The 23,310-nt window shown below is 40.7% G+C and overlaps 1 protein-coding gene across 1 annotated transcript in view; it reads right to left on the bottom strand.

Moving 5' to 3' along the window:
* Positions 1–2,838: 2,838 nt before the first annotated feature.
* The window catches only part of LOC130087732 (probable ribonuclease ZC3H12C), a 45,600-nt gene continuing 25,128 nt past the window's right edge, over positions 2,839–23,310 (bottom strand). The window contains exon 6 of the mRNA XM_056254216.1: positions 2,839–4,272. Coding sequence (XP_056110191.1) covers positions 2,879–4,272 — 1,394 coding nt within the window. The 3' untranslated portion in view covers positions 2,839–2,878. The remainder of the gene's footprint in view (positions 4,273–23,310) is intronic.

Raw genomic sequence — 23,310 nt, 5'->3', positions numbered from 1 at the left:
AAAACGCTCTCTTATTGTGCTGAAGCACACAGGGATAAACGCGGCAACACAGCGGGGAAACTGCAAGCCCGCTGTGCACACTCAACCGAATACCAGCTGTGACAACAGCTCTTTGAAAAAAAGGCAAATCGCGTGAAGCAACAGCCGGTACCCGGCAGATCGCGAAGATCGCTGAAGCGCCGTCACACCAACACAGAGAGGTCTCGGAGAAAACAGCAGACTCGTTGAGCGTGAAGATAAATTACTAATCTTGAAGCTCATCCACTCAGAGGACACACCGGTCGGCTCCGAAGCTAAAAGCATATGTGTATGCGCTCGCTTCCGCTTTATACCCGCACTGGCAGGTGGGGCGCGGAATGCAAGTCCTGCATGCCAATATTCATTGGCTCGTTTTTAATTCACTCGAAGGCAATTGGTCTCCCTAGCGTGATCCCAATTTGTTGGAAACTCCTCCGACGAGACATAGGAGTTCCCTAACGAAAGGGAACATTATCCACAATTAATCCTAAATGTAGCATATCATGTACTTGGAAGCATTTGCTATACTTCCTTGGATTGATAGTACACACACCAAAAGAAAAACGGAAACTTGTCAACATCTTATATAATTGAAAACTTGTTGGCTGAACATGGTTCAGATTATTCAGATGTGTCTTAAGCACAATGCCATGTAGTGGCAAATACTCTATGCCCACACAACAGCTAACAATGGCACACAGTGCCACAAGGCCAAAGGGAAGGCTCTTTTTTCCTAAAATGAAATAAAAGGTATTCCTATAACAAACATATTTCAGGCAGCATTTTATCCCCATAGCTTACAAAAGCTCACTTAATTACCTTAAACCCAGTCCTCTTAAATATATCAAAATTGTATCTGTCTACATCTGCCGTGGTAGTTTTTAAAAATGATTAGTTTAAATTTATATTTCAGATAAAAAAAAAGGTTTAATAGAACAAGAGCAGAAGCAATAGCATGCAAATCATCAGAACTGTGTAAAAAATAGCAATGCTTAAGTTTCCCCAATCTGTGTTGTATTTCATCTGCAACATTTTGAATTTAAGAAATAATATTTTACAGTAAATATTTTACTCTTGCTTTAAAATAAAATAAAGAAACTCCTTAATTACTATAGTACCATCAATCTTTTTGATAAAATGTTGCCCAAAAATATTTCTTATTTTATACATGTACTACCTATTGTAAAAAACTTTGTGTGTGAATATACTTTTCCATAGATCAAATGTATATAAACATCTCTGGTTTTAAGTTAAAAAGATACAATTTGTATCAGCAAGGACAGGTATTCTCTGGCTACCATGGGTCACATACAAATGTAAACAATTCTAAAATAATTCATGCCTGATAAGGAAAACATAATTTAAAGCTGCAGTCCGTAGCTTCTTTGGGGTTAAAAATTATCCAAAATACATATTTGAGAAAATACATAACCAGCCAGTGTTCAGTACAACAGTAAAGTTGATAATTCCGCGAATGACTGCAATTGCAGATTTCGAACAGAGATGGCGACAAAGAGGAAAAACGCCGGACTGCAGCTTTAAAAAGGGAATCTGCACCCAATCAGGTCTTAACCTCAGTTGCTTTCAGTAAGAGCAGGATACAACTGGCTTACAGTAACATGCACCCATAAGCTAAGCCATAAATGTTCCTCATTGACATAAGCTTGAGGCACCTGTCTTTACTACTTTACACATATATTCAGCTATATTCAGACCATTTATCCTATTACAACACTGACAGAACTATATAATACCCTAGCCCACTTCCCAAATTACAAGCAAGCACACCCTCACACATTCCTGATTAAGCTTTTCTATCTGTAAAATAATAAAACATCACAAAGCAATTAATAAATAATAATAAAATTGGCAATACAAACAGTTACTTTGCTGGACAAGCCACTTTTGCATATAAAGAACCATTACAAATTTAAATATAACTAGATTACGGAAAAAAGTGATTAAAAAGTAACAAGAAGAAGAATAAAAAAAGACAAAGACAAATTCAAGTGAGAGTTGGCATTACATCAGAAAGAGTAGGAAAAGGCAAAGAACTGCAGAATTATGGCTACAATTCTGAACCCATCACCTGCAAAGAAAATGTAAATAAATAAAGCTATTTTCATTATATAACCTCTAAATTTGACAGGTAATTATCTTCCAGAAATAATATGAGCAGATATGTAAAACTATTTTGTCTTGCCAAAGATATTCTTGTCATAATGGACATTCTAGAAAACAGAGTCCCATGGATTTAATTTAACTGATGTCTTGATCTGTTGAATGCAATGTAATGCTTCAAAAATCTATTTTTGTCTAATTTATTTGTATAGCACTTTTAACAATATACATTGTTTCAAAAAGTTGTCCTAATATATTCCATTGTAGACCATCTACACCTACAAATACTCTGACATTCCATCTCCTCTTGTTTGATTGCTGTAAGTTACCAAACTGCATTTTGATAAACAGCAATAGAAAGTGCCTTGTGATTCATTACATGCTCGCCTGAACACAATCATTAACAAAGTAAAATATTTCAGAAAATAAATATCACATGCTTCACAACATTCACACCTCTGGTAGACAAATTACTTTTAAAGTTGTATTCCCATAGGTCAGCCCATCAAAAGTAAATATTTAACATGGTACTTTTAATGCAATGGTTAACATTAAATAGATTTGATCATTCACTCCAGCTACCTCAATTTCATTTGGGTGCAAGAAGCTGGCAAAGAAAGTCACAGTTTAAGGATACTCCACTCAAAAATGTATATTCTCACATAATTTACTCCTATTAAACACACTGTAACATAGAATTTTCATTTTTGGATGCAGTATCCTTTTAACACATCAGCACTTAGTATTCAGCATGATTCTTTTCTGCCAAGATGGCTGCTGCCAACTGCTGGGCGTCAGTCACATGAGGGTACCACCCCATGACCAATTGGACTAGCTCAGTGGGGAAAATGTTGCACAGGTTGGTAAATACTTTCTCTCGTACTTCCTGGTAACGACTCGAGGCGAGTGGCTCCTGGTGCTGGTGTGATGAAATGTGGGGCAGATGGGACGAATGTGGGGGTGGAGTGGAGCGAAAGTCCCATGGCATCCGCCACATCTGTTCACGGTTCTTTGAAATTTCCTGGAAGCTCAAGGGCTCGTAGCATGGTTGTGGGTGTTGTCTGTAATATGGATCCCAACTGGTCTTTCGTTCTTGGGATAAGTAGGGTTTTCTAGGCAGTAATGGAGAGTGCTCATAAAGTCTAGAGTCTGACACACTTTCCACACGTGTTGAGGTAAGGCCACAGCCCAGTGGAGAGTTCTGGGAGTGAGTGTTCCCCTGGCAGAGAGGAGGGTAGTCTTGAGGACAGCCTGAGCGAGCACCTACCACTTGATGCTGGAGTTGTGGAGACATGCAGGAGTGCTGGAAGTGTGGGTCTTGCTGATCTTCTAGAGCAAAGCTATGAACACTAAGTATGCTGTGGTGGAATCCAGGGTGGTTAGATGTAGCAGGGGAGAGAATGCACCCTCGAGGAATAACAGGGAGTAACTGGTAATTTCTACGATGATGATAGTGGTGATGACACTTCATACCTTCATCCAGTAACAAATCAGGAGAGCTCATGCAAGAAAGCTCGGTGTGGGTTGCCATGCCATAAGAATCTGAGCTCATGCTGCCATCGCTGCTGCAGTCTGATGCCACTGAGCTGGTTCGTGGGTCAGCATCGAACAAGAAGTGACGCTCTGGACTCCTCTGAGAGGGCAGGCTTAGGCCAGAATATGCCCTAACCATGGAGTAATACAGTTCTGGAGACTCACAGGTTTTGTGGGGCTCTGCATGAGACAACGATGGACCTTCCTGATTATTCAACAAACAAATAATGTGATCCTTTAAGTCTTGGCTATGCCCATGAGATAAAGGAGGACCTCCTTGAGCTGGAGGCAGAGCTAGGTTGCTCTTATACAGGTCTGCTTTGGTTTTTGAACACAGCTTATCCTCCACATCACTGTAAGAGAGGGCACGGATATTGGGGTCAGATTGCCTCTTTGGATGAGATTGTCTACTGTCAGCGGCTTTGTCATTACAGGAACCTTCAGGCACACTGTGACTCTTCTCTAGACATGTCTCTCCCAGACTTTTAACTGTGGAGCTCTTGGCACTGGCCCGGAGCTCATCTGCCACAGCTCGCTGTGGTTGTGTACCACGCCCTGGATGGTAGAACTTACACTTGTGACCGTAGGTGCACTTCTTTCCTAATGGAAATAAGAAGTAAACAAATGTTTTAGTTTTTTAAGCACTTTGTAAAACGACATACACTTCTACTGATAAATTAAGGTTGTCAATTTAAAAGGCTGTGTTAATATCTGTGATTAATATATTTTTTCAATTACTAAAGTAGATATGCTAATGTCTCTTTCCCACATACTTTGGCTAACGTTAGAGTATAGGATCACGCTATATCCATGCACCACTTAACATGACCACAATGCAAGAGAAAGCAGCTGACTGATAATAATAATAATAATTCATTACATTTATATAGCGCTTTTCTTGGCACTCAAAGTGCTTTACATAGAAGGGGGGATCTCCTCAACCACCACCAATGTGCAGCATCCACCTGGATGATGCGACGGCAGCCATATTGCGCCAGAACGCCCACCACACACCAGCTTACTGGTGGAGAGGAGACATAGTGATGAAGCCAATTGGTATATATATATGGGGATGATTAGGAGGCCATGATGGACAGAGGCCACTGGGCAAATTTGGCCAGGATGCCGGGGTTACACCCCTACTCTTTCGAAAGACATCCTGGGATTTTTTGTGACCACAGAGAGTCTAACACATATCAACACAAATTAATATATGGTCTACATGTACCCAGCCGTGCTCACCTGGGCATCCTACTGTTTGGAGAGCCGATGGGCACAATGTACAATAGCCAAGTTAAGGACACTCAAGCGTTGCAAGCTCCGTCTGACTACCTGTTTTTGATTCTGTCAGTAACGTTCTTGTCTCAGTGATTAGACACACAGCTGTAAGTGTGAAATAAGTATGGATATTTGTGATACTGATATTGTATAAAGAGGATTGATACTCTCATAAAATTACTGATGTTTCACAAATGTTTTAACGAATGTTTATGTGTACAAATGTTATAACTGGTATTTTTATTACAGCTCTCATTCAAACAGAGATAGAGGATGGAGTATTGACAGAGACACCAAACCGTTCTCTTTGTAATCCATTCTGTGCCAATATGGCCCAGGCAGTACGGATATGGTTTCACTTTCCACTGTGGGGCTGATAACGGAGCTCTTTGAAATGTAATACAAATGCATCAGTCGTTGTCTTGATAACGCAAGAGTTTAAAGACGATATGAGATGTAAATAGCAGCCATGTTATGGAGGATGATCAGATATTTATTTTACTTTTATTAATTTGTGTTGATATGCGTTAGCCAACCATGCTGAGAATTCCGGGCCGAGAAATTCCGGCCCGATGGTGGAAAAGTGGCTTAAGTGTGATATTTATTATAATGAAATAATTGGAGTGTTATTATCACTATACTGTTATATCCAGTGAATACAATTTACAGGTTTCATAGAAAAATAATGATCACTTACTGTTGGAATACTTTAATGGTTGTGGTACAAAAGAACTAAATAGGAGAGGCAATGCAATTGCAAAGACATGAGAAAAATGTCATGTTTAAATAAAGAGAGGCGTAAATTAAGTGTCAAGTGGTGTACATATTTGATGATTTGCATAGTTAAGTCTAAACCCTTACTTTATTTAGTATACGCGGATTCATGAATATGCAAAATAGCTCCACCTCCACTCACTCACACCAGCACAGAGATTCAGTCGACTTTACTGAGGTAATACCCTTTCTATATCTATAGTCTTTAGGTAAACGCTGCACAATGGCAAGTGGAAACACTGGTTTAATCCAGCCATATACTGTGTGTTTGAACCAGAAACTGATTCAGAAGTAGAAGTGGAATTATACAGGCTCGTAAACAAATCGATGTATCAGAATGGTGATGCGTTTTATGTATTGCTCTTTACAACGTCGGAAACAACAGTAATTAATATGATTAGCCTTTTTGCTTGACTACGTTATCAAACAGCTAATAATGTGTTGCTAATGTTACACAAACCATGTTCCCATTCGCCACCTCAGAGTCAGACAGCTGCCTTCGAAAAATCAGTTTCCTTAGAGAAACATTTTGAACAACTAAGAACATCAATGGAGAAAGGCATATAGTTCATCAAAACATAGTAAAATACATCATATACATAATTCATCAGCTATATTGCCAAATGTACCTGAATTTTCATATCAGCAGAAAAATATACCAGGATAATCTGGCTTCTCTTGAGACTCCCATGCTTTGCAGCAGTTAATGATATGCTAAAGCCCACCCACATATTGACATGATTGGTTACAAGGTAGTTTGTGACGTAAGAAACAGCAGCGATTTCAAACCGCATTTTTGAGACTTTGGTTCACTGCAGTTTAAAGGAGAAAATACTCAGCAATGGTGTTGACTTATGAATTTGCACATGGTTTATCTTAAAACATATTAAAAAAACACCACATAGACATACAGTGGGGCGGGCCGGCGGGCCCATTTGCCATTGCATGTTTAAAACAATAATATCTTAGTAAAAACCTAAAGTAATATTGCCAAACTATATATCATTTGAAAGCTTAAAATCTCTAGTTTTCATATTTGGTGGCTGTTATCTAAAATATATTACAGAGGAGCAGAAATTTATCAATTTGCAACAAGAATATTTCATATTCATTAGGAGTACTTAGGCCTTTATTTTGAAATAACAATAAACATGAAAAATCATGAAAGATTGGTAGAAACCTCAGTTTGTTTTCATGCCATGAGTTCAAAAGATAACACCAATTCCATTTTATGAGAAAAAAAGGTCTGAAAATGTTTTAAATATAAAGAAAAATTTATGGATTCTCGATTTGTAATGCGGCTGCGAGCTATAACGCTATAACGTAGTCTTTATGCATTTATTAGAGGTTTAATTCAAATCAAATACTGCCAAACCACCCATACTACTTCTGAATAGGATGTCTACTTCATAAATTGTATGAAAATTATGGAAATACATGGTTCAGATCACTCAAAACATATGAAAATGGAGGCGCCCTTATATGGGCAGTAATGGAGTCTAGTGTTCACCTAGTGAAAAAGTTGGGTACTGCGCCCGAATAAAATCTTACTGAAAGCTCATTTTTTGAGATATCAACCTAAAATTTGGAATACAACTTGTTCAGATATTTGACTTTAATTTTCTTGCAGTTTTAGAGTAAAATATATTTTGTAATATATATATTTTATATAAAATATTAATCATTATATTTTTACATTACACAATTTCATAAACTCAAACTTATATAACTTTTTTTCTGTTTCATTTTTTACAATTTCTAGACTTCTACAATAATCTGGAAAATGTCTTCTTTAAAACAAGACCAGCCATAGGTCTATATTCCAAAGCATTCCTGAATTACAACCATTTAAGTTTGGATAGTGATTTTTATGTCTATGCAAAAAAAAGGGGGGTGCCAGTTAACAGGTTTAATTAATATTTGGTACAGAAACCTTTGTTTGCAATTACAGAGATCATACGTTTCCTGTAGTTCTTGACCAGGTTTGCACACACTGCAGCAGGGATTTTGGCCCACTCCTCCATACAGACCTTCTCCAGATCCTTCAGGTTTCAGGGCTGTCGCTGGGCAATACGGACTTTCAGCTCCCTCCAAAGATTTTCTATTGGGTTCAGGTCTGGAGACTGGCTAGGCCACTCCAGGACCTTGAGATGCTTCTTACGGAGCCACTCCTTAGTTGCCCTGGCTGTGTGTTTCGGGTCGTTGTCATGCTGGAAGACCCAGCCACGACCCATCTTCAATGCTCTTACTAAGTCAAGTCAAGTCAAGTCACCTTTATTTATATAGCGCTTTTTACAATACAGATTGTATCAAAGCAGCTTCACAGTGATAACATGAAAATAATACAACAAGGGAAGGAGGTTGTTGGCCAAGATCTCGCGATACATGGCCCCATCCATCCTCCCCTCAATACGGTGCAGTCGTCCTGTCACCTTTGCAGAAAAGCATCCCCAAAGAATGATGTTTCCACCTCCATGCTTCACGGTTGGGATGGTGTTCTTGGGGTTGTATTCATCCTTCTTCCTCCAAACACGGCGAGTGGAGTTTAGACCAAAAAGCTCTATTTTTGTCTCATCAGACCACATGACCTTCTCCCATTCCTCCTCTGGATCATCCAGATGGTCATTGGCAAACTTCAGACGGGCCTGGACATGCGCTTGACATTCACGGTTCATGAATTAATTGTTTCCTTCTCGTCTCGTGTCATTGTTGTTATGTGTGTATGTGTGTGGGCGTGACCGGTTCCATTCCTCTGATCAGCGACACAATTGACTCGTTAGCACGCCAGCTGCGGCTCATCCACAGATCATCAACTCACTTTCAAATACTCACTGGTTTCTCCTCTCCATTGTCAGATCGTTGATTGATGTCTCCGCGTGCTGTCTCTTGTGTCCTGTTCCGTGCTGCTGTCTGGTGTTCGTGAATCGGTGTTTCCGTTCGGTGTTGCAATTCCTTGTTCTGTGTCTGGATTACTTCACTCACCATCGGAATTCTTCACTTCACCACCATTCATCTGTGTTGTCCGTCGAGGTCCCTGTGCCACTCATCGCCATCGTGTTGCTGATTGTTTCTTCACTCATTGTTACTAATAAAGAGAGATTTCACTCGCAGTTTTGCTTCCTCGCATTTCGCCATGACAGAATGCGAGGTATACCAGTGAGTATTTGAAAGTGAGTTGATGATCTGTTGATGAGCCGCAGCTGGCGTGCTAACGAGAGTCAACTGTGTCGCTGATCAGAGGAATGGAACCGGTCACGCCCACACACATACACACATAACAACAATGACATGAGACGAGAAGGAAACAATGAATTCATGAATTGTGACAGCGCTGGCTTGAGCAGGGGGACCGTGCGCTGCAGGATTTTAATCCATGACGGCGTAGTGTGTTACTAATGGTTTTCTTTGAGACTGTGGTCCTAGCTCTCTTCAGGTCATTGACCAGGTCCTGCCGTGTAGTTCTGGGCTGATCCTTGACCTTCCTCATGATCATTGATGCCCCACGAGGTGAGATCTTGCATGGAGCCCCAGACCGAGGGAGATTGACCGTCATCTTGAACTTCTTCCATTTTCTAATGATTGCGCCAACTGTTGTTGCCTTCTCACCAAGCTGCTTTCCTATTGTCCTGTAGCCCATCCCAGCCTTGTGCAGGTCTACAATTTTATCCCTGATGTCCTTACACAGCTCTCTCGTCTTGGCCATTGTGGAAAGGTTGGAGTCTGTTTGATTGAGTGTGTGGACAGGTGTCTTTTATACAGGAAACGGGTTCAAACAGGTACAGTTAATACAGGTAATGAGTGGAGAACAGGAGGGCTTCTTAAAGAGAAACTAACAGGTCTGTGAGAGCCCGAATTCTTACTGGTTGGTAGGTGATCAAATACTTATGTCATGCAATAAAATGCAAATGAATTACTTAAAAATCATACAATGTGATTTCCTGGATTTTTGTTTTAGATTCCGTCACTCACAGTTGAAGAGTACCTATGATAAAATTACAGACTTCTACATACTTTGTAAGTGGGAAAACCTGCAAAATCGGCAGTGTATCAAATACTTGTTCTCCCCACTGTATAAACAACATAAAAACTTGATTTTCACCACTGGGGGTCTTTAAATGCTTATATTATATTATATTATATTAATAAAGAAAAACCTAAATATAGACAATCATGCAAATTCATATGCAATTGATCTTTCGCCAGCCCCTCCCCCAAAACAGACATTGTCCAATCACACATCATAGCAACCGTTACTATGTGAGCAGGTCCGTCAAACATTGACTCCAAGCAAGATGGTGAAGCGGTGTGCCCACGGCGTTTGTAAATCGGACACTAGGTACCCCGAGAGATTGTCTGCAGGAGTTGTGTTCTTTCCGTTTCCAAAGCCGAAAACACAACGTGAGCCAGCGCTGTTGTATGCACGGCAAGATACGCAGTACTCGTTCCCTCTCTAGAGGTTACGTTAGTAACCGAGTACGTTCTCTTACGAGAGTATCTCTCGTACTGCGTAATATCTTACGCTATGGGGAACACAATGCAACACGCCGTGCGTACTGGGATCCAACACAGTAGTCCCAAGGGCAGTAGCCCTTATGCGCTCATATAGTGCATAATCACCGTAGACTCACAGAGAGTCGGAGAAGAGAGGCTACAAGCATCATTCCCCATGAAATAGCTTCCACAGGAGCTAGTTATGTTAACAATGTTTCACGAAGACAGGGTGAACGTGTTCAGCCTGAACTGGGTATAAGTACGGGTTATTCAACACCTATGGAGCTCTTCTATCGATCAGTGAGCGATGCTCAAGCAAAAAACTCAGCATTCTGCGCCGGCGCAGCGCAGAATAGTACTGAATAGTATATATAGTACTGAATAGTACTTCAATAGTACTGAATTCTAGACCGACAGCAGCTTGGCCTGTAAGGCGGGAACCTCTAGGTTATAAAACCTTATGAATGTAGACGGCGAGGCCCAGCCTGCCGCCATACAGATATCATGCAAGGAAATCCCACTAGACCACGCCCACGACGAGGCCACGCCTCTCGTGGAGTGCGCTCTGACACCCAAAGGACACTGCAGGCCCTTAGAAGTGTAAGCCAGCGCAATGGCATCGACTATCCATCTGGATAGGCTCTGTTTTGATTCGGCCAGTCCCTTGGAGCGTCCGCCAAACAAAACAAAGAGCTGCTCGGTCTGTCTGAAGACAGACGAGTGGGACACATAAGCTCTCAGCGCCCTGACGGGGCAAAGGAGATTAGCATCCGCCTCCTCATTATTCACCGGGAGGGCGCACAGGGAAATAACCTGGGCCCTAAACGGTGTGTTGAGGGATTTGGGCACGTACCCGTGCCTTGGTTTGAGTATGACTTTAGAGTCATTAGGCCCAAACTCCATACATGACGCGCTTACTGAAAGCACTTGTAAGTCCCCTACGCGCTTCATTGAAGCAAGAGCCACAAGAAATACCGTTTTGAAAGACAGGTGTTTCATGTCTGACAAATGGATTGGCTCGAATGGGGCACCTTTCATGGCTTCCAGAACCGTGGAAAGGTCCCACACAGGGACTGAGGGGGGGTCTGGGAGGATTCAGCCTCCGAGCTCCCCTGAGGAATCGCACGACCAGGTCGTTTTTCCCCAGTGACTGGCCAGACGTCGGTTTTGCAAACGCCGCTATGGCCACCACGTATACTTTGAGCGTGGACGGGGTTCTACCCTTATCCAGCAGCTCCTGAAGGAAGGAGAGCACTTCCGTAACCCCGCAGTCTACAGGTGAAAAGCCCTGAGCTTGACACCAGGTAGAGAACACTGACCATTTTGAGGAGTAGAGCCGTCTAGTAGACGGGGCCGTAGCAGTACTCGTGTTTAACACTCCCTCCGAGGAGGTTAGCGGGTACCCGTTGATGGCCCATGCATGTAGGGACCATAAATCCGTGCGAGGATGCCAAATCGAGCCCTTTGCCTGAGAGAGGAGGTCTCTCCTCACCGGTATAGGCCACGGGGCAGTGCTGGTCAGCCGCATCAGGACTGGGAACCAAATCTGGTTCGTCCAGAGCGGAGCCACGAGCAGCACTGGGCATCCGTTTTCCCTGATCCGTTCCAGCACTTGAGGCAGGAGCGAGACGGGGGGGGGAAATCATAGAGGGGGCAGCGGGGCCATACGTGGGCCAACGCATCCCTGCTCTTGGAGAAAAAGTTCGGACAGTGAGCGTTTTCCTGGGACGCGAACAGGTCCACCTGCGCTCTGCCGAATGTCTCCCACAGCAGTTGGATCGTCTGCGGGTGCAGCGACCATTCCCCTGCTGGGACATTGTCTCTGGACAGTCTGTCTGGTCCCAGATTCAGGTGACCAGGCACATGTGCTGCTTTCAGTGAAAGCAGGTTGTGCTGAGCCCAGACCAGGAGGCGTTCCGTCAGCATGTAAAGGTTTCGGGACCTGACGCCGCCCTGGCGATTTATGTATGCCACCACTGACATGTTGTCCGACCGGACTAGGACGTGGTGGCCTTTTATCTGGGGACAAAAACGCCGTAGCACGTTGTCGACTGCCAGCATTTCCAGACAGTTTATGTGTAGAAGCTTTTCCCGTTCCGACCACTGGCCAAAGAACGGTCTGCCCTCGAGCAGCGCTCCCCATCCCGAGGTGGAGGCGTCCGTGGACACCACCATCACACTCGAGGGAGTCCCCAGACTCACGCCTGACTGGTACCAGTCGGCTATTTTCCAAGGTTCCAGAGCCGAAACGCATTTTATGTCGACCCTGAGGCGAAACAGACCAGAGGTCCATGCCCAGCGCGGAACTCGCGCTTTCAGCCATAACTGCAGTGGGCACATGCGAAGCAGGCCCAGCTGGAGTACCGAAGATGCTGAGGCCATGAGACCCAGCATTTTCTGAAACCTTTTGAGTGGGACTATAGAGCCGCGGCGGAAGGATTTCGCGGCGCGCTGAATGTCCAGTCCGCGCTCCGGCGACAGATGTGCTGTCATAGACAGTGAGTCCAGCACTGTTGCCAGAAAAGAAATTTTCTGGCTGGGAAACAGCGAACTCTTCGCCCAATTGACTGTAAGACCCAGATTCTCGAGATGCTCGAGTAATGTGGCCCTGTGTTCTATGAGCTCTGAGTGTGATCGAGCTAGAATCAGCCAATCGTCCAAGTAGTTCAAAACTCGCATGCCCTGAAGTCTCAGGGGTGCGAGAGCCACGTCCATGCACTTCGTAAATGTACGGGGTGCTAGGGACAGGCCGAACGGTAGGACTGTGTATTGATATGCCTGGCCCTCGAAGGCGAATCTCAAGAATCGCCTGTGACGTGACGCAATCTGTATTTGGAAATAGGCGTCTTTCAGATCTATTGACATGAACCAGTCTCCCTGGCGAACTTGCGCAAGGATTTTCCTGGTTGTAAGCATTTTGAACTGGCGCTTCAAAAGCGATTTGTTCAACTGCCGCAGATCTAGAATGGGTCTGAGACCCCCGTCTTTTTTCGGTACCAGAAAATATCTGCTGTATAGCCCCCCTTCGCTCTGAGCCTGAGATAAAGGTTGTATGGCCCCTTTGCTCAGTATTTTTGCTATTTCGGCTCGAAGTAGATGAGATACTTCGTGGTTTCGACACGCGCCGTGTAACGGCGGGGGCGTCGAGCGAACTGTAGCGAATAGCCTCTTTTTATAGTGTTCAACACCCATTCTGATACCCCGGGAAGCTTTGCCCAAGCATTTGCGTGAATAGCTAGAGGTAGAATGAGATCCGGGCTCTGGCCGCGGCACAGCGGCGGCTGCAGAGCTTCGGTGTGCTGAGACATAAACACTGTGTTTAAAGTGTGCGAGGCGGGGAGCGCGCCGATCACGGCGGGCAGCCTGGTCGCGCTCGATTTCTCTATGACAGATTGTGGCGAGAGAGCGAGCGGGACAAACCCCGTGGGGTTTAGCGTGTCTGTGAGAGAATGTGGGCGCGGGACAGCGGGCACATTCACTGCACTGAAAACACCGTCGGCTTGCGCTGACTGAATGTGTGTTGGTTTCGTTTTTACAGAAACCGTGGGACACGCATCGTGTGACATTGACATTGACATTGACATTGGCGCGTTTAAATCACATGCTTCAGACACCGGTCTTCAAGCATGTGAAAGCAGTCTTCATTTCTTCATTTACATTCACACGAATGTACATGAAGACAAAATAAATTGTTGATGTGTACTAAAGGTCCCCTCTCGCACACGTGTGCGATCGAGAGTACAAGAGGGGACCTTTAGTACACATCAACAATTTATTTTGTCTTCAGGATCCGTCTGTTTGCGTACAAGTGAATGTAAATATCATGAAGAATAGAAGTAGAAGCACGTGCGTTTAGTTCTCGAGGGAGCTGAATGCGCACATTGTGAGGATTTCAGCTTTCAAGGGACCCAGCGAGCAAACAGTCGTCTATAATACGTCTAAAAGACGTAATTGTTAGACATCCAGAAGACGTCCTCACAGGAGCCAGAATGAAAGTTTTTTATACGTCTTTTCAGGACGTTGTTTAGACGTCAATTAAAGACGTGCTACAGACGTAATTTTTAAACATCCAGAAGACGTCCTCACAGGAGCCAGAATGAAAGTTTTTTATACGTCTTTTCTGGACGTTGTTTAGACGTAAATTAAAGACGTGCTACAGACGTAATTGTTAGACATCCAGAAGACGTCCTCACAGGAGCCAGAATGAAAGTTTTTTATACGTCTTTTCTGGACGTTGTTTAGACGTCAATTAAAGACGTGCTACAGACGTAATTTTTAAACATCCAGAAGACGTCCTCACAGGAGCCAGAATGAAAGTTTTTTATACGTCTTTTCTGGACATTGTATAGACGTAAATTAAAGACTTGCTACAGACGTAATTGTTAGACATCCAGAAGACGTCCTCACAGGAGCCAGAATGAAAGGTTTTTATACGTCTTTTCTGGACGTTGTTTAGACGTAAATTAAAGACGTGCTACAGACGTAATTGTTAGACATCCAGAAGACGTCTTTACAGGAGCCAGAATGAAAGTTTTTTATACGTCTTTTCTGGACATTGTATAGACGTAAATTAAAGACGTGCTACAGACGTAATTGTTAGACATCCAGAAGACGTCTTTACAGGAGCCAGAATGAAAGTTTTTTATACGTCTTTTCTGGACATTGTATAGACGTAAATTAAAGACGTGCTACAGACGTAATTGTTAGACATCCAGAAGACGTCTTCACAGGAGCCAGAATGAAAGGTTTTTATACGTCTTTTCTGGACGTTGTTTAGACGTAAATTAAAGACGTGCTACAGACGTAATTGTTAGACATCCAGAAGACGTCTTTACAGGAGCCAGAATGAAAGTTTTTTATACGTCTTTTCTGGACATTGTATAGACGTAAATTAAAGACGTGCTACAGACGTAATTGTTAGACATCCAGAAGACGTCTTTACAGGAGCCAGAATGAAAGTTTTTTATACGTCTTTTCTGGACATTGTATAGACGTAAATTAAAGACGTGCTACAGACGTAATTGTTAGACATCCAGAAGACGTCTTCACAGGAGCCAGAATGAAAGGTTTTTATACGTCTTTTCTGGACGTTGTTTAGACGTAAATTAAAGACGTGCTACAGACGTAATTGTTAGACATCCAGAAGACGTCTTCACAGGAGCCAGAATGAACGTTTTTTATAAAAAAATTTTGGACATTGTTTAGACGTCAATTAAAGACATGCTACAGACGTAATTGTTAGACATCTAAAGGCAGCCAGAATAAAAGTTGTATTAGTCACGTTTTCTGTAGTATAAATGTCAAAGAAGACTGTTAAAGACCCATATTGAAACGGAAATCCCATTTGTGCATTTTGCAAGGATCCAACTTTAAAAAATCTTTACTTCAAAACAGTGGCAGTGAGTTAGTTCTCACTGAGAAAAACCCAGTTACTCATTGTTAATGGTTGTCGTGTCATGAAACTGCAGACACACAGACCATAGACCTAAATAAGATTTGAAAGAATTTTGATAATATTGAATACTCAATTGAATACGGGAACTGTGTAGTGTATATACAAGTCTTGCATTTGTATATCTTATCAATATAATTGTAATAAACTGCTTACCATTTGCCTGTAAACCAAACTGATCACTCCAAGAAATCAACTATTTAAATCTCAAAATATATATTTTATTACTATTTTGTTCTACTGGACCAAAACTTAAAAGCCAGAACAGTAAAGTTATAAATTAACACAATTTCCCTTTAAATAATCTATAAAATGTTGTTAAAACAGTATAACATATCAATTAACAAAATGTGGCTGCTATAAGCTTCACAAGCTTCATTTATAGCGGCAAGCCCCGACTCTCCCGGGGGCATGTTTCAGATGATCGGCTGCAGACTTTATTTGGGCCTCTGTTGCAGCTGGGTCCCATTTCATGACAGCAGCTACAATCAAAGCAAAAAAATACACATGTAAAATAAATAAATACAAACGCCACTGTTGTGGTTTAGCTTGCAGCAGAGATGCATAGAAAATTTTAGTACTCGAATCAATGAAATGAAACAGTTATTAAATCACAAATCAAGTAAAATTACATCAAGCCTGATATAAAGCATTCCACACACACATACATATATATATACACACACACACATATACATATATATTTTCGTATTCGTATTGAACCGTTCGGTACGAGGCTTTCGGTTCAGTGTGCATTACAAACCGAACGGTTTGTTGGACTATTTTTCCTGCTGACCAAAATTTCGTTATTTAAAATGTAGGGGCGTGGCAAGCGTGCTCATAATGTAAGAGATGCTGCCGCGACCACAACATTGCCCAACATCAAATAGCAAACGTAATGTAAGCGGAACGAAACTGCAGCTGCGCTACTCGTTATTGTGTGGTTGACGGATCGTTTATCAGTTTGGACCAATCCAGCGTCTTGATCAAGCGACACTGTTACTACACAGCACTAAGAGATCCAGTAAAGAAAGCAGTTGAATTTGCCACTGAAGTAATAATATCGCAGCGAGATCTAGTGAGAAACATTCACATTTCTCCGTTATTAACGGATCAAACAGCGCTGACGTGGAAAACAGGAATAAACATTGTGCCATGAATGAACTATCCAGTGCCCACAGATCAGCAACATTCACCATGGATTTACTGTAGTAACACTACTAACTGTAACCATGGAAGTTTGGCAGGAATAGTAGGCTATAATGCTTTCAAGTAACGTTACGTCGGTTTTATTTCGACATTATGAATAAAATTGCTGCCCTCAAATGTTAATCTGAAATAAAATAAACCTTTGTTTATAACTACTACAATATTACAATTAATTTTTTTCAAGGAGCAAGGAGCTGTTTTTGTTTTATATGCTCCTAAGAAGAGTCAAGTGTAGCTCCATCACTGCTCAAAGTAAAAAATTATCATACTTTGATGAAAAATTATTAAAAAAATTAAATCAAGGAAATTTCTCTGGCTTTTCTTTCTTTTTGCTGTATCAAAAACGTACCGAACCGTGAATTTTGTGAACCGTCACACCCCTAACATATATATTTATTTACATTTGAATAGTTATCAAAGACCTGTTTGTGAAAGGTTTTTTATTTTTATTATTGTTTATGTTAAAACTAGGGGTGTGACGGTTATTATATAACCGTGAGACCGATGGTTATAGTTGAACACCGTCATTAGAACTTGTGGTGGCAATTTTAATGATATTCATTGATCTTTAGTTAAATATAGATGATTCAAAGAATGTCACATGTGTGTCTCTCACTTGTAGTGAGAGAGGATTCTGTTTATGTACCTGGGGAGGCAGAAGAGGGAGACACTCCAGAGAACAGACGAACAAGGACCTCTGACCTAGATGTCAGAAGGCCACTTAGTGCAGGGGAGCTTAGTGGGCCAACTAGTGACGTCTATGGAAAACTACTGGGAGGAAGGCTCTGGGGGGAAGAAGGCCTTGAAACTAAGATAAAAGCTAGTTCAGTCTGTCTGGGGGTGTGTCACTCTTCTGCACAGGGTAACAACTGTGTATTAGACTGCTCCTATTCTTGCAAGAATAAATACTTCTATTTTATATAATTTGACTCTGAGTGTCTCTTACGCAGTGATGTTTGTTTGAGATGAATTTTTGCCACAATAAACTCTATAACCGCCAAAACCGTGTTATTAAAATATATTGCAGATAAGGTTATACTAATATCAGTGTTGGGGAGTAACGGAATACATATACCAGCGTTACGTATTCAGAATACAAATTATGAGTAGGCCTAACTGTAGTCTCCACAGAACAAAAAAAATTGTAAAAAAAAAAAAATTGGGTTTGCATTTATGAGGAAAAAACAATGTTACGGACATGAGCGCTCTGAACGCGGCACTAAAAGATGCTTTAAAAATTTCACAGACACACCAAACAGAAAGCACAAAACCTTTCTTTAAAGTGCATTTAGTTTTGTATTAATTGTATCTTAATTTTAATCAATGTTTCATCAACCAATTGCCTGGATTTAATAAATAAGAAGTAAATATAGCAGACGATAAACACGGAGGCGCCGGCGTGTGAACTGGAGCTCGTCTCATAAATGAACCGAAACTCAGCATATAAGGTAGCCTACTTGCCTCACAGACAGGTCTACTTTTAAACAGAACAATTCAAAACGTAAGAATACAGACTGCTCTCTGCTTATGTAATAAGCAGATAATCCGTATGAATTGTGTATTTCTCTCTGGCGCGTTGACTACTGCGAAGATCGTGAGTCAGCATCGTCAACTTCATCTTTGCAGCCGACACTGGCAAAGAAAACACTTGTTTATTAATAAACAATTAAAATATCTCATTGCTATATTTTACATATTCATAATCATTACTTTTGCCGGTTCTTTGTGACAGATTTTAGGTGCTTATTGGCAGCACCAGCCTTACATGTTACACCACCGCATCACCGCACCCACCAGAATAGGCCTGTTTGATTTTTTTTTGTTAAAGTCCCACTCCGATCATATTTTGAGCTATTTTTAAACATTCCCAGTGGTCTTTAAATTATGATTATGCCATTTTTAGCCAAAATCACAAAACCTGTGCCGTATTCTGGGACTTCGCTTCAGCAGAGCGGCAGTAGCTCATTAGCAAATCGCCTCTGCGTTGTGGGCGGTGCCGTTGGCACGGAGACGACCCTCCCCCTGCCCGTTGCTGAGAGCTCTGTCTCTCCCGCTAGCTTACACCCCCAATACCGGTGGGGCAACAGTATTATATACACGTTAATTATTATTATACGAAGTTAATCAAAGTTATCACCGATCACCAATCATTATTTCACTCCAAGACATCGCGTGTGGAGACGCCCAGTGGAGTTACTACGTCACAACTCCAGTCTATTTTAGCCGGCATTTTAGCGTCTGCTACTGATTCACAGCCATTTGAATGTAGAAATACTCAGAAATACAAGCTTATTTTTCTCAAGATATGTCCTCTAACATCAGAAAAATGCCACAAGAACATGTTAACACCTAGAAAAACATTATTTTCATCGGAGTGGGTCTTTAAGGATTTGTTTACTGTGTGTGATTCATTTAATGGAAAGCTCAAGTCACTGCTAGTTGTCTGGCTGTTAATTCTAAATAAACGTAGAGCAAGTAGCAGTGTCTGCTCGTTTATTCAAACTAAGTTGTCCTATAACAGACGAACGTCGCAACGCTATGTTTTTTTTTGTTTTGAAAACCAAATCTTTTGTATGTGAAAGAGCCATGCGTTAAAAGTCAGATGGCACAAAATATGAACAAAATAAATAAAATAATTGAATATTGAATTGCATAGCATCATATTTTTCTCCATTGCATCGTATTACATTGAATCGCATCGCGTTGAGTTGAAATCAAATCGCACCGCATCGTAATAATAGTGAATCGCATTGCATTGCATCGGTAGCTGCTTATATGTAGCCTATCTTTAATGTATCGTATCGTTGGCTATGCATCGACATGCGTATCGCATCGGCCTCAGTTATGGAGATGCACATCCCTAATACCTACATAGGAAAAGTAACTACATTTACATACTGTGAATCGTTTTTTTTAAATCGAGAATCGTTTTTGCATCGAAAATCGCTATTGAATCGAATCTTGAGCCTAAAAATCGGAATCGTGACATTTTCTGAATCGTACACCCCTAATATAAACACACATAGCTGTTTGCTTGGAACACCTCTTTAATTGTAAATTTATTAAATCACATGTAAGGTTTATAAATAGTAGCTAAAGGAGAGTAAACTGATACCCCCTTTATTTTCTCTACCTTATGCCGTCCGAAAGGGTATGTGATTTTCTTTCTTCAGATGAACACATTTTAGAAAAAATAAACTAGACTTTTAGAAAAATTATCCATCTCTTGTGTTTGTGTTAAATACTGCAAGTGAATAGACACCAAAATGCGGAAGGTCGAAAAAGTCCAAGAGCATTGTAAAGCTCACATGATAAATGCAGAAAACATCTTGTGTGAACAACACAGCAGGCTGTACTGTATGAAGTTTCTGGTGCATGCACTTGCATTATATTGGCTTACAATAATGGATAATTTTTCAAAAAATCTTTGTGGAAAATATACATCTGGAATGGCACGGGAAAAAATAGATTTTTTTTTATTTTGGAGTGCACTGTGCCTTTAAAATTGACTACGGTTTTAGATACTGCAATGGATACTTACTAGTGATGGACTTGTTTCTCTGTTGGTGCCTGTTCTGCTCCGTAAACATTGTTCCAATGCTTGATCTAAAAAAAAAAAAAAGTTAAAAAGTGCGTTAATAAATTATTGATCTGGGTGACATAGGACCATTTTGAATGTGTTCCTTAAATAAATTATACAGGTTATGTGTTATATAAATCTGGAGAACCCTTACTAAAATTAACAATGTTTTGTGACACTAACCAAATGGTAATAAATTATTGTAATCAATCCACCATAAAAAAAACATGGTTTCTACACCTTTACTATAATAAAAACCATGGTTAATTTAGCAAATGTCCTTAAAAGAACAGCTCATCCAAAAAAAAAAAGAAAAGTTCTCTCATTATTTAGCCTACTCACCCTCATGTTGAAACTGTATGAGTTTCTTATGTAGAACCATAATTAAGATATCTTGAGAAATGCCTTATTTGTTTTTGTTTTTCTCATACAGTTGTTTTATTCCCAACATTCTTGTGTTTCACAAAAGTAAGTTAGACATTTATTTTTGGGTCAGCTAGGCCTGTATAAACTCAAGAAGATAGAAGATAAAACATTGTCTGGAGGGTTTGAACCAGTGTGCCTTTGAGCAGAGTGTCCATGTTCTGCCTCTATTTCACGTGTATTTTATGACAATACTCACCATCTGAAGATCGTGTGGCTGGATAATATTTAACGTTACTCCCAAAATGCCTGGATCATGAAGGAAACACACACAGCAATATTAGCTATTTGTTTTTACTTAGGCTACTAACAGAGACATTTACAAAAGCTTGCAAAATTGACTCACCAGCTCCAAGACAATAACGTTAGGCCTAACTTTAACGTTAAATCCCGCGATCAACAATTTAAAAGCCTAGTTTGCAGATTCTTCTAGACTCGAGTAAAGGAGTGTGGTTCGAGTTCTTCTGTCTAAAGAGACAATGTTCTCAGTTCACTCATTGTAAAGCTCCAATGCTGAGTTTTATTTTATTTTTTTATCATAAACTAAGTTAGCTGACAATACACATGCTAGCTCAGCACATAATTAGCCTAATACATTGGAATACCGTACTAATATCAATATTTCTCTAATCGCGTTTAGATTCTCAATTTAATACACTATATTTTGATGTATTAGAATTTGTATAAAATAAAAAGTTATTTACGTTACCTTCCGTAGATTGCAATATGTCCATTGTTCGTTGTCCATATTCCTTGTTTGTTCTTCATTTACATCCCGCAACTCGCTCAAAATAAACATTTAGCAGTCCGATGTAAAATAATCCATGTTTTAAACAATGTAAAAGCCACAAAACCGAAGTAGGTCCCGAGCAGGAGCACAGACACCCACTCACTTCAACTGACGTATTCAAACTTGACTGGTAAAGGCGCGCATAGTTGTCATTGGCCAGATTCCTGGATGACAGTCAGAATAACCAATCATGCTCAAAACAACTCGGAGAGACAGCCAATAGTGTGAAAACATTGCAATAACAGGACAATATGAAATGTTTTAAAAGAAAGAATAGGAAAAAAATATACACGTGCTATTTAGTTGTATTTGTAGGCTGGCTGTTATATTTAATCAATTGTTTAAATGTGTTTTCATTGCAGTGCATGATTAAAAATGAAAGATAAAAAATGAAAGATAAAAAATGAAAGATTAAACAGTAACTTGTATACCATATATAATAACATTTATTTATCACTGTTCTGATAAACAGCAATTTATCAGAACAGTGCATAATGAGTGTCCTTACATGCAAACCGAAGCATTGAGAACTTTGTAAGTGTATAGACAGTTTAATAAGAAGATACTTTACACAGACAGTACAGTTAGCGCATACAGACAGGAGCCATCTTGGAAAACAGTCTCGACCAATCGAACCACGAGAGTGAGCGAACAGTACGTGTAGATATTGAAGATAAGATAAATTATATTTATTTTTTTATTTTCTCTGTTGCGTTAAGTGCTTCTCTTATGCGAGACTGTTTTCCAAGATGGCTGCTGTCTGTATGCGCTAACTGTACTGTCTGTGTAAAGTATCTTCTTATTAAACTGTCTATACACTTACAAAGTTCTCAATGCTTCGGTTTGCATGTAAGGACACTCATTATGCTGCCGTGTTAGTGTGGGGCTAATTTGAGCCTTGTTAATGGTATTAACTAGCGATCTCTTTTTGCTTACTCGATGCCCAATATACTAGCGTTATAAGCTAAACTGTTTTTAGAGATAAAACTCTTTACATTCGATTATCATGAAAACAAATCTCAGGGAACGATTTAGTCTGTACCAATGTGTTATTACACCCGAGGTTCATTTTGCGCCGGAGTTCTCCTTTAAGCCTGTAGTCCAGACTAAAATGCACGTTTGAGCTGTATTACCTGAAAGCAACTTGTAGGCTATACTGACATATCTTATGTCAGTGCCATTGTTTTGTCTCAAGATGCACACCAGTAATGTTTTTTTCTTCTAAGGTACATTTTTAAAAGCTATAATTGAATGCCCAAATTTAACTAAGGCCTAATCCTGGCTTTATATCTAAACCCTGTCTGTGAAACCGGGGGTTAGAAATTAAGGGGTTAACCCTAACCTTAACCCTTGTCTACAGACTTTTATTTAACAGCATGGATACTCCAAGGTGTTGACTGCAGTGGTTAGGTCTTTAGCATTGATAAAGGACAAAGATCTTCTCACTGTGACAGTCTGTAATGTATTTTAGCAATGATTGTTTGTAAGGATTGTCCCTAAAATAGAGCTATTGATGCATTCAAGACATGTCATAAAGATCGTATTTACGAATTGAACACACATGAACGCCACCACAATGATGAAAATAGGAAGTTATTTACTGTAAAATTAGGATATTTTTTTTACAGTGCAGTATGAACA

Source organism: Rhinichthys klamathensis, unplaced genomic scaffold (genome assembly GCF_029890125.1).
Source record: "Rhinichthys klamathensis goyatoka isolate OS25496 unplaced genomic scaffold, OSU_Roscu_1.1 h1tg000111l_1, whole genome shotgun sequence".
Classification (NCBI taxonomy): domain Eukaryota; kingdom Metazoa; phylum Chordata; class Actinopteri; order Cypriniformes; family Leuciscidae; genus Rhinichthys; species Rhinichthys klamathensis.
The sequence above is the reverse complement of the archived record's forward strand: the minus strand, read 5'-3'. Positions and strand labels throughout refer to the sequence as shown.